This window comes from Mus caroli, chromosome 7 (assembly GCF_900094665.2).
Source record: "Mus caroli chromosome 7, CAROLI_EIJ_v1.1, whole genome shotgun sequence".
Lineage (NCBI taxonomy): Eukaryota > Metazoa > Chordata > Mammalia > Rodentia > Muridae > Mus > Mus caroli.
This window is the reverse complement of record NC_034576.1, coordinates 34,769,296-34,781,767: the sequence shown is the minus strand read 5'-3', so window position 1 is coordinate 34,781,767 and position 12,472 is coordinate 34,769,296. Positions and strand designations below refer to the sequence as shown.

The 12,472-nt window shown below is 46.6% G+C and overlaps 1 protein-coding gene across 1 annotated transcript; it reads left to right on the top strand.

Moving 5' to 3' along the window:
* Positions 1-2,691: 2,691 nt before the first annotated feature.
* Nudt19 (nudix hydrolase 19) lies at positions 2,692-11,980 on the top strand. The gene is made up of 3 exons (XM_021167126.2): positions 2,692-3,578; positions 7,502-7,709; positions 11,037-11,980. Exons 1-3 carry the CDS (start codon positions 2,928-2,930, stop codon positions 11,249-11,251), a joined length of 1,074 nt encoding a protein of 357 aa, XP_021022785.1. The 5' UTR covers positions 2,692-2,927; the 3' UTR covers positions 11,252-11,980.
* Positions 11,981-12,472: the final 492 nt, after the last annotated feature.

Here is a 12,472-nt window from a genome sequence, read left to right as displayed (position 1 = left end):
CTCTGGACCTTCGGAAGAGCAGTCGGGTGCTCTTACCCACTGAGCCATCTTGCCAGCCCCCAATGCTTATTGTTTGAAGCCGCGACGGTTTGGAGTAGTTAGTGCATGGTTAGTTCTATGAGCTTGGAAGATTAGCTCTGTGTTTGTATCTCTCTCGATGTCGACATTCCTTGCTTCTGTTTGGATTCTTGGCTACAATACAGAACGCGATTTCATCTCTGGTTTCATGAAGATGGTAATGCGTCACTACAAAGCCTACCGAGCAGACAGCGATGGTGGTGAGCTGGCCTTGGAGATGGTTCTGTATTGGCTAAGATTCAGTTTCTGGGTTGGAGCAATGGCTTGTGGTCAAGAGTGCTTGTTGCTTTTACAGAAGACCTGAGTTCATTTCCTAGAGCCTGCTTTGGGCAGCTCATAATTTCCTGTGACTTCAGGTCCATGGGTATCAGACACCTCTTTTAGCCTCTGAAGGCACATGGACTTCTGTGCAATTCAAACACTCAAATACACACACACACACACACAAATAATTTAAAAAACCAGCTTCTTTCTGACTGTGCAGATGCACATTAGGACTCCATGGGCTGATTTGATTTTGAACAATCAGATGCTTGAGGCCGTCTTGGCCTACACGGTCAGGCACTGTCTCAGAAAACCACAGGCTAGTAGTAATGCCGTATAGAGGTGTGATATTTGCCTAGCACAGCCAAAGGTGTGGTTATGACCCTCTAGCACTACAAAAATAAATGCATGAGTACCACTTCTGCTGCTTCACTTTGGACTCCAGGCCTTGGTTGATTTGTTCTGAAGTGACCAGAATCTGGGAACAAGACAGCTGGTATCAAACCAAACACTAAGGGTCACAAAACCACAGAGCCATTTTACTGAATGTGCCCTTCCTGAAAACGTTTAATCTCTTGTGTAACAGGTTAGGCATCTGTAGTAATAACTTTTTAATCTTATTGGCTTTGGCAAGTATTACACAAGTATACTGACAAAGCTTGCACTGTCTCACACATAATATTATCACTCCGGGGATTAGAAGGAAGGTCACTTAACCCCTTCCTATCCATTGCTCTGCATAGTCAGTCAAGTACCACATTGTGTTGTCTATTTCCCAAATGCACTTTAAACCAGTCCCCTTTTCCTATTCTATCACCATTCTTTTCATTGAAGCTCTTGTTTCTTGCCTACTACATTCTATAGCCTCTAGGCCAGGCCCACACAACTGAGTCACTGTACAGTTGTCAGTATGTCATTTAAAGACACAGGAGTCATCCTGTTACCACTTGGAGGAAAGAGGATTTTTTTTTAATGTAGGGGGCTGGTGAGATGGCTGGGGGAAGGGGCAGAAGGCAGGTAATGGCACTTGCAGCTAAACCTGATGACCCAGGACCTACATTGTCTTCTTGACGCCACATGCATTCAATGGCACTTGCAAATATAAGTAATAAGTGTAAAAAAGTTCCCATAATGACACCTGGGCTCTACAATAGATTTATAAATAAATTTCAGCTCAAATTTCCTGTGTCAGTGCCAAGAGCATCAGTTTAGACAAGAATAGTCTGTTGGCTCACAGGTAGACAGCAGACGGCAGGTTATCTTACTAGGGCAGATACTTCTCAACCTGTGGCCCCATTTTCTGTTTCTGGAGATGCAGTAAGTACCCAGACAGCTCCATCTTTAGACAGGTTAACATTAACAACAACCAAAGTCAACTGCAAAATGATGAGGCTGGCACACACCTTTATTAGTCCTAGACGTGGGGAGGCAGAGACAAGCAGATAGATCTCTGTGAGTTCAAGGCTAGCCTGGTCGTCTACATAGCAAGTTCCCAAAAAGCAAGACTACATAATAATACTTTCTCAAAACAAACAAAAACCATCTCTATAGCCCCAAGAATACAGCCTAACTCATCCAAAACCCTAAAAATATGTGATCAGTTAGGATGGGATTTGCAAGGGCTGGTGACTGAGAGAGCTGCAAAAAGGGAGACAGAAACAAGCTGTTTCCAAAAAACAAAATAGAAGTGCAAGTCCTCCAGCCACTTAAAAATTGGAGAGGGGGGCTGGTGAGATGGCTCAGTGGGTAAGAGCACCCGATTGCTCTTCGGAAGGTCCAGAGTTCAAATCCCAGCAACCACATGGTGGCTCACAACCCTCCGCAACGAGATCTGGCTCCCTCTTCTGGAGTGTCTGAAGACAGCTACAGTGTACTTACATATAATAAATAAATAAATCTTTAAAAAAAAAAAATTGGAGAGGAAGCCGGGCAGTGGTGGTGCACGTCTTTGATCCCAGCACTTGGGAGGCAGATTTCTGAATTCGAGGCCAGCCTGGAAAAAAAAGGAAAAAGGTTGGAGAGGAGGGGAAGCATTGCTAGTCTAGGATTAAACATCTCTCACGTAGAAAGAGAACTAATCACACTAAGATGATTTTCCCTGATCCTCAGGGGCTCCGGCAATAACATCTACAATTTAAGACAAACTACCCCAAGGGACAGGGACTAGCCAAAGACATTCAAACTACAGAGCAGTTAGTCTAACTTGGCATCTGATCCACCCATTCGTTTATTAGCATGGCTCAAGAGAGCTCCCGACAACTTGGAACCTCCTATACAGGCAACAGGCCAGCGTAGGGGACAAAGTCCCAGTCGTTTGCGTTTAGTGGGAAAGGTTCACAACTAGAAATTATTTTCCATTCCACACTGGCACCCGTGCTCCCAGGGCTGTGACAGGGCGAGAATGACCCTGACTGAAGCTCAGGGCACTCAGAGGAGGTGCTTTGGCGCGGGAACCACGCTCCTCCCACAAGCAAACCTCCGGAAGCCTCCAGGCCGGCTTTCTCAGGCCCTCAACATTTATTCGGCTTTCGGACACCACTCTACGACCCGGCCACTTCCTAAAGGGGATCTGAAGGACGCCGGCCATGAGCGGCCCGAGCAGCTGGCGGCGGGCAGCTACCGTGATGTTGGCCGCAGGCTGGACCCACTCGAGCCCGGCCGGCTTCCGGCTGCTGCTTCTCCAGCGAGCTCAAAACCAGCGCTTCATGCCCGGCGCGCACGTCTTCCCGGGCGGCGTGCTGGACGCGGCCGACAGCTCGCCCGACTGGGTGCGTCTGTTCGCGCCTCGGCACACGCCGCCGCGCTTCGGCCTAGGCCCCGAGCCGCCTCGGCAACCCCCCTTCCCCGGGCTGTCCCACGGCGACGCGGACCCCGCGGCGCTGCCGGATGACGTAGCGCTGCGCATCTGTGCCATCCGCGAAACCTTCGAGGAGGCCGGGGTGCTGCTCCTGCGGCCGCGGGACGCGGATCCAGCATCTCAGGAGCCCAGTCAGGCACTGTCACCTCCGGCCGGCCTGGCCGAATGGCGCTCACGCGTGCGCAGTGACCCGCGCTGCTTCCTCCAGCTGTGCGCGCACCTGGACTGCACGCCTGACATCTGGGCGCTGCACGACTGGGGCGGCTGGCTCACCCCGTATGGGCGAATCACCCGCCGTTTCGACACCACCTTCCTCCTGTGCTGCCTGCGGGACACTCCGCGCGTGGAGCCCGACCTGGCCGAGGTGGTGGGCTACCAGGTAGGGGTCGCGGGACCCGCCCCCCGGGATGCGCCGAGCCTTACCCCAGACCAAAGTTGCACGTGCGAGACCTTGCTTTAGGCTCTCAAGGACTCAACTCTCACCCTAAGCGGGGTCGCGGCAGTGCTCCCAACTGCCTGATCTGGACACTTCCCAATTCACTTCATGCCCTAAGTCGTTTTCATTCGGGTTTCTAGAACACATTATAGGATTTCAGTCATTAACTTTCTTCTTTCTTCTTCATCTCTTCCTGTTTCTCTGTTCCCGTTCCCTTCATCTTTCACTTTCTCCTTTCCCTTTCCATCTTTTTCCTTTTTCTAACCCCTTTCTCTCTCTGCATGCACACGCGTGTTGTGTGTGTGTGCGCCTGTTTGTCTGTCTCCCTCCATCCCTCCCTCCCTTTCTTTTTCGTGTCACTTCCAATGCACCAGGCACAGTTTGTTAGGCTTCAGGCCTAGGACCCGAGGTCTTGAGTGTGCCACCGCTTCAAGCTCATCTTTTATTTATGCAAAAATGTTTTCAACTGCCCGTTATTTTCCTTTTTGTAAAATAAACAAAATGACTTAAGTTGTGTTCTGGTGTGAGTGCAGGTGCCCACTGATGCCAGAAGTGTCTAATCACCTGGAGCAGGAGTTGAAGAAGGTTGTGAGCCACCTTGAATGGGTGCTGGGCACTGAACTCTGGCCTTCTGAGGGATGCATCCTCTCCAGATCTCAGTTGAGCCAGTCTCTCGCGCCACTCCCTGTTTCTTCTACCTGCAGTTACACATATGTTGGACAGCTTGGCCTCCCACAGGACCTGGATGCTTTGTTCACTCGTTTCAATCTTTTTTTCTCAGTATTCCAGTCGAGTAAACTCAATGGCTGTTTTTTTTGCTTTGTTATATTTGATTGTGTTTTTTGAGACAGGGTTTCTCTCCGTAGCCCTGGCTGTCCTGGAACTGACTCTGTAGACCATGCTGACCTTGAACTCAGAGTTCTGACTGCCCCTGTCTCCTAAATGCTATGGTTAAAGGCATGTGCTGCCACACCCAGCTCAATTGTTTAAGTTTGCATTTTTTTTTTAATGAAATCTCAACTGTAAATAGTATTTCTGGAAGCATTATAGCTGCCTGTAACCTCGGGACTGGAGGATCTGACGCCCCCTTCTGGCCCTCATCTGGTACACAGATTTCTAAGCAGGCAAAAATACTTGAATAAAAAGTAACTAAGTAGCTGGACGTGGTGGCGCACGCCTTTAATCCCAGCACTCGGGAGGCAGAGGCAGGCGGATTTCTGAGTTCGAGGCCAGCCTGGTCTACAGAGTGAGTTCCAGGACAGCCAGGACTATACAGAGAAACCCTGTCTCGAAAAAACCAAAAAAAAAAAAAGTAACTAAGTATAAAGCGAATTTTTTCCTTTTTATTATGTTGATAGTTCCTTTACATCTTTGGACCAATGGGACTGCTGAGAACGGGAGATAGAAGAGCCAGGCAATGTGATAGTTTTGTCAGTTTGCCGTAACCTAGACTCTTCCTCTCAGGGGCCTCTTGGTTCAGGTGCTTACAGAGCTTCCGTGATGGGGGATGCAGACCTGCCTGCTTCTCTTGAGTCACTCACAAACGCCTTTTTCATCCTTTAAGTACTGTCCAAAGCTTGGGTGTGCTTGCCCAGACATTCTCTAAAGCTACTCCGCTAACTCCCCTCCACCAGGTGACCACTTAAAGCATAGCTCTCTCCCTCTATCCACCCCATCTCCCTTCTGCTATCACCTGCTGAGATCTATAGCTTTGTGCTCTTAAACTGTAGTAAAAATTGTCCTTTGTTGCGTCTGCTCTCGACCAGCAAGAACAACACGGTCAGATTCTTCTCAACAGCCTTTATTGCAGGAACACCTCAATGCTGCTACGGGGAACCTGGGCACCCAGGGCGGTCTGCTTATATGCTCTCAGCCCCCATCCACTCACAGCAGGCCACGTCACCTCACCAAGCACGCAGCTTCAGCCAATCAGGGCGGCAGGGGCATGTCTCCACCAAATATGGACTTGTTTACACCACCAACATCATGGTACACCTGCGCAGCTCTCACGAAGGTCGTGGCTTATTTTCAGGCGTATGAGGAAGTCAGGTGCAAGTCATAAGACTTAGCTGCAGTCCCAGGTGCCATCTTGGGACTGCTGCCACACCCGCTCCTCACAGTCCTTGAGCTTCTCTTTGACCCTGTTTTTAAATTCATCTTTTTTTAAAAAAAGATTTATTTATTTATTCTATGCATATGAGTACTCTTGCTGTAGCTGTCTTCAGACACACCAGAAGAGGCCATCAGATCCCATTACAGATGGTTGTGAACCACCATGTGGTTGCTGGGATTTGAACTCAGGACCTTCGGAAGAGCAGTCAGTGCTCTTTACCACTGAGCCACCTCTCCAGCCCTAAATTTGTCTTTTTAACAAACGATTTTATTTTATGTATGTGCATGTGTTTTAGTTATGGACTACATTTCCCTGCGCTTGACATCAGCATGCTCTGAAGTTTTTGAGTGCATGTTAGCATTGTTTTTAGATCACTGAATGCAGGGTTTTGTTCTATTCTTTTAACTAGTGTTGCACTTTTCCCGGAAGGCAGTCAAGTTATTAGAGATGGACTTTACCCTTTTGAGGTGTGTTTAAAATGTTTTGCAAGTGGGTCTACAGTAGCGTTCATCCTTGGGGGCTCATTTCCCTGCAGTTCTATTCTGTGGTCCTGCTCACTTGAGTAGAAAAGCTCCTTTCATTCAAATAAGGCTTTCCCTCTGTCAGGAATATACTGCTGGGGAAAACTAGAAAACGTCTTGGATCCAGGTAAGCATCAAGAATTTAGTCCGCAACCTCCCAGGTAGTTGCTCTTTCCCTGGGCGTCATCAGGCCCAGGTAAGTAGTCAGTAGAGCTTTGGAGTTCAGTTCTGGGTAGAACTGCTCGGCACATGCTCACCGGATACTAAGTGAGCCTTCCAAGTTCTGCTCCAGTCTGCTCCAGTCTGCTCTAGTCAGTAAGACTCCTGGATGCTACTTAGGTCCCCCAGTGCTCTTGGTCTGGGATTGACTTTAAGCAGATAGATGGGCTCACTTCACTCTATTATGTATTTATTTATTTACTTACTTATAGTTAGGCATTTTTGGTGTCTGAAAATAGATTTTTATTGCCAGGCAGTGGTGGCACACGCCTTTAATCCCAGCACTTGGGAGGCAGAGGCAGGTGGATTTCTGAGTTCAAGACCAGCCTGGTCTACAAAGTGAGTTCCAGGACAGTCAGGGCTACACAGAGAAACCCTGTCTCGAAAAAACAAAACAAAACAAAACAAAAACAAAAAAAATTAGATTTTATTGAGTTGCTGTGTAATGTGTGGGTTTAGCTCTTGTGACTGAAAGGATTTTTAAATTTTATTTACTAATTATTAATATTTTAATTGGCATTTTATTGTTGTTAAGTGTTGTTATTTATACTTATTATTTGGTTGTTATTGATTATTTTTGTTTAACACACATGCAGCTGACCCATTGGATCCCCTAGAACTTAAGTTATGGGTGGCTGTGAGCTGTCCTGTGTAGATGCTAAGAACCCAGCTCTGGTCCTCTGGGAGAGCTGCAACTGCTTTTAACCACGGAGGCAGTTCTCTAGCCTCCGGTTCTTTCTTTCTGAGACAGGACCTCATTATCTTACCCAGGCAGGACTTCAACTCCTGGACTCAAGCAATTTTCCTGCTTCTGCCTCCTGACTAAGCAGGACGATTAGTACATGGCAGTGTCTGGGCCTCTGAAAGTTATGCTGTCTCGGAGAGCTCTAGCAGGGCCTTTGGATAAGTTAATGTTTTTCACATCAAATCGATCTTGTATCCCCATGTAACAACCACAGATCTGACTGATGACTGAATACATCTTACAAAGCTTGTCCCTTTGTCTCTTACAGTGGTTGTCCCCATCAGAGGCAACTGAATGTTTCCTATCAAAAGAAATCTGGCTGGCACCACCACAGTTCTATGAAATAAGAAGACTTGACAACTTTGCCTCTCTCTCTGCTCTGTATAGATTTTGTTCGGATCGCCCATTAGAAGGAGCTGAGAAATGGCTGCCAATAATACTTTTAACTTCTGATGGCACCATCCATCTTCTCCCAGGTGAGTCAGAGAAGTATAGCACCCCTGTTCATTAGGATTCGTGTTGGGTACAGCCAGGCGTTCTGGCAGCATTGCCCAGCGGAGAGGGAGGAGTTACAGCCTGTTTTACATAGCCTCTGCCTGTGGGTGTGGCTAACCTCTGCTTATAGGCCACCCCCATGCACCCCCTGATAACTGTGAATGCAGCCCAATACAAAAGCTTATGCTTCCTGACAAGTTTTGAGGGATATTTTTCTTCTTTATTTTAAAGTTTTTGTTTGTTTGTTTGTTTTTTAATTGTTGTTCAGCTGTGTGGTTCTCAGACATACTCTTTAATGTCAAGGGTTGCAGTAAATCTCCAACCCCAATAAGCCCGTGCAAAGAACAGACAACTCAGTTACGATATTTATAAGGATTGGGCAGATCTACCACTACAGTACTCTGTTCCCCAGCTATGAGAGCCGTTGCTACTTGCGACTTCTCCAGGCCACATGGTTCTGCTCCATCTTCCTTCCACCTCCTCTTCCTCCATCTTCCCCTGTCTCCTCCATCTCCTCTTCTCCTCTCCTCTCCTCCTTCCTCTCTTCTCCCTCTCTAAAAGCTCCACCTTTCCCCTTCCACTGCTCAATCACAGGCTCTAGCCTTTAGTCAAGAGGTTTGCTGTGCCTGGTGGAATAGTAATTAAAAGGTCACTGTCACCCCACTGTGGTGGTGCATGCTTTTTAATCCCAGTATTTGGAAGGCAGAGACAGGTGGATCTCTGTGATTTGGAGGCTAGCCTGGTCTACATTGAGAGTTCCGGGACAATTAGAGCTCTTATACAGTGAGACCCTGTCTCAAAAAACGGAGGGAGGAGAGGGGGAGGTCAGAATCATAAAATGTACGTGCTTTTAGTTTGAGTCTGTTCTTGTGACAAGTACCATGACCATAGACAACTTTGGGAGGAAGAAGGTTTATGTCAGACCGTGGGTTATGGTTCATTATTGAGAGAAGCTGGGGCAGGAACTTGAAAACAGGCTTCAAGCTTTACCACACACAGCATTGCTTCCAACCAACAAACTCACTTCACAATCAGAGGCATACATCAGGAACCATGGAGAATTCTACTTGCTAGCTGGCTCACAAAGAACTGTGCTTAGCTAACTTTCTTACTCAGTTTGGGACCCAGTGACTAAGGAATGGTGCTGCCCACAGTGGGCTGTATCAAATAACAATCAGGATAATACTTCCACAGGCCCATATCATCTGGGCAGCCCTTCAATTAAGACACTTTATTTCAGGTGACTATAGGCTGTATGGTTTTGTCCAAGTGAACTTTAGGAAACATAGTCTTTATTTTTATTTATTTTTGAGAAAATTTCTAATATAGATCTCAGGCTGGCATAGAACTTACTGTTTATCCCAGGCTGGCATCCTCCTGCCCTCATTCCCCATTTGCTGAGATCACAGGTGTACCACTGTGCCCAGCCCATAATGTTTATTATAACTAGAAATCCTGAATTTATGCATATATATATTTCCTAGGCATGGACACAATTCTCTAATCATGCATTTTCACACTTTTACATCTTCATTTCAGATTATGAGAACTTGTAGACTGTCAGCTTATTTGAATTAGGAAGATTGTCGGTGGTCAGTTATAGTTTGGCAAACACTGGTTAGTGTCGGGGTTAAGCACTATGTGTCATGTAGTGTTTCATATCTGCCTCTTCAGTTCCTGATAATACTGATAAGATTTGTTAGTCACCCTACAGAAGGATAGTTTAGCAGGGTTTAAGACTTATTCTTATTTTATGTATATGAATGTTTGCCTATCTGTATGTATATGTACCACCAATGTGCTTAATATCCACAGAGGCCAAAAGAGAGCATCAATTCCCTGGAACTGGAGTTACAGGTTGTAGTGATCTGTCATGTGGCTGCTGGGACCAGAACTCAGGTCCTCTGGGGGAGCAGCCAGTGTTCTTAACCCTGACCCATCTCTCCAACCCTTAGCAAGTTTAATACAAGTGATAACTCATCTAAATTAACCTTGGTGAATGCTATGGCTCAGTCAGTAAGCGCTTGCTGTATAAGCACAGGACTTGAATTCATATTGCCAGTACCCATGTTAGAGGCCAACCTGATGGTCATTTTAATCCCAGCTACGCAGGTAAAGGCAGGAGATTGTTGAGACTTGCTGGCCAAGGAGTCTCATTAAATGGATGAGCTTCAGGCTTGGTGAGAGTCTGTGCCTCAAAACGTAAGGTGGAGAATGACTGAGGAAGACCCCCTGTGTCAACTTCTGGCCTTCACGCCTGCGCACATATGCAAGTACATAAGGAAAATATTAAGACTAAGCAAAAAAATGGATTAACCATGAGATTATCAGAACAAACTTGTATTGAAACATCAAAATCATTGTTATTAAGGCCAACATTAATATTACTATTTAATAAAGAGAGTCATGAAGTAGTTCGGAACTTACAGTGCTCTTGCCTGGGCATGGGACTTGGTGGGGTGCTTGCCTCAACTGCATCAAGGCCTCAGTTTTAATTCCCAGTGCTGCTGAACTATGATAAAATAATTACAGCTGACAATGGAAACACTATAGGCATCAATTTTGATGTGCCCCAAGAAAATGCTTATCTTGGAGGTAGGCATAAAGTAGGGATATTAAAATCCAACACAGAGGACTAGAGAGCTGACTCAGTCAGTAAAAGGTCGGCTAGCAAGTGTGAAGGCCCGAGTTTGGGTCCCCTGAAGTGGTGCAGAGAGGAAGGTCTCGTGATAGGCACCTCTGATCTCAGCCTTGCAGTGGCAGGATGGGAGGGAGACACAAGCAGATTTCTGGATGCTCACAGGCCTAAGTGGTAAAGTTCCAGGCCAGTAGGAATCCTAGCTGAGATAAAAGGCAGAAAGTTGTGGAGGAACACCAAGGCGGTTCTCTGGCCCTCCTGCTTTCTTGGCTGTAATGATCCACACGCTTGGCGGAGGGAGAGACCCAACCCTAGCAGGCTGGTTTCTGACCTCCACCTGCATGAATATATGCACCACATGCTCCTCCCTCCCCCCCCCCAATAAAAACCTGAAACAGAGCCAGTCCCAGTGGTTAGAGGCTGTGTTGCTGCTCTCAGAGGAGCTGAGGTCAGTCCCCAGTCCCCACCCCAGGTATACACGCACACATACACATATACATGGCTTATAATAAAATAAAATTTAAAACGAGCAACAAGAAAAACACCAACTAAGCTTCGCCATGAAATACATCTAAAAAACACTGCTTTAAGTCCTTGATGTGTGTGTGTGTGTGTGTGTGTGTGTTATGAAACAGTGCTCTACGGAAATACATTTTTACTATTTTTTCAGGAGATGAGCTGTATGTGAAAGACTCAGACTTCTTGGAAAAGAATATGTCTACTGACAAAAAGACTGAAGAAATCGTGAAGGAAGGCAAAGTCCTTAACCGAGTTGTGATCCACAGTCCCTATGTGTACGAAATCTACATGACTCTTCCGTCAGAGAATAAGCACGTGTACCCTAGGAACTACGTAGTGAATAAGAGATGTACTGCCCACCTGTAAGCTGCACTACTTATGTACTGTTAGCAAATAATGAAGATTGACTGAACCTGTCTAAAAATCTAAGGAATGTACCCATAAAAGTCACAATGAGGTGTTACCTGTGTCACGTGCGTTTTGGGAGCCCCTGCCATTTGTCAGACTGCCCAGCAAGCCAAATGTAGAATGGACGAAGTAGTAAAGCTCTTGTCACCAAGATAAACGGTTTCACAACAGTTGTTTTATTAGTTGAACATTGGAAAGTGGTCTCCTGCCATCCTCTAACTGTCCCACGCGTTAGCAGGTTTCCTGGAGCGCTGTGGAGACTGAGTCCTGGCTCTCTTTCTCTTTCGCAGGAATTGATGCAGAGATACCTAGTTAAAGAGTGCTAAGGGTCAGATGTGAGAGGTCTCCCACTTGCTCCCTGGTTGGTAGCTGTTCTGGCGGGTTGTGAAAACTGAGGGGCAGGCTTTAGCTAGGAAGCGTGGGTCTTGAGGGCTGGAGTCTTCACTCTGTGCCAGCAGGGTACTTTGTTTCTCCATCCGAGGAGATGTGAGCAGACTTTGCCTCCGGTTTCTGCCTCCAGGAAGGAAGGTCCCTTGGTTCTTCTGTCGGGCTTTCGATCACAGTAAGGAAAGTTAATATAAATAAACAGTGATCATCCTTCAAAGGGGATGTCATGGTCGTGCCATAGACTCACCTTGATAATTAACATACAGTATTTGCATTAAAACCAAATGACATTCATTTTGACATCCAAGTTGTATTTTTTATTCTACTTATTTGTGTGTGTGTGTGTGTATGTTTGTGTGTATGCATACCATGGAGCATGTGTGGAGGGCAGAGAATACCTTACAGGACACTGCTTTCCTGCTGCGTGTGGGTCCTGTAGACTAAGGTCAGGCCAGGAAGTCATAAGAACACGCAGGCTGGCGAGATGTCTCAGCAGGTAAAGGCACTTACTGAGCATGTCTGGCGACTCCAGCCTGACCCCTAGAACCCATGCAAAGGTGTGAAGAGGGGACCTACTTTACAAAGTTGTCCCTCCACGGATGCCACAGCCCTTGTGTCCTCGCACACACCTAATGCACACACCGACACTATAAAACTTATCAGCCGTTATATGCTTATGAAAACACCTCTCCTGCCTTCTCTGCGTGCTACTTACTCCCCATTAGGGGAATAAAAGAGAGCCGTGCTTCTTAGCTTGTTCATGCTTTTCCAGTTACTTTAGCTATGTCTGAA

Bases quoted from the DNA above. Each gene is read 5' to 3' on its own strand.
- Nudt19 (XM_021167126.2), top strand. From the start codon at position 2,928: ATGAGCGGCCCGAGCAGCTGGCGGCGGGCAGCTACCGTGATGTTGGCC. The intron at 3,579-7,501 runs GTAGGGGTCGCG...TGTCTCTTACAG, and splicing joins CCGAGGTGGTGGGCTACCAG to TGGTTGTCCCCATCAGAGGC. The intron at 7,710-11,036 runs GTGAGTCAGAGA...CTATTTTTTCAG, and splicing joins CACCATCCATCTTCTCCCAG to GAGATGAGCTGTATGTGAAA.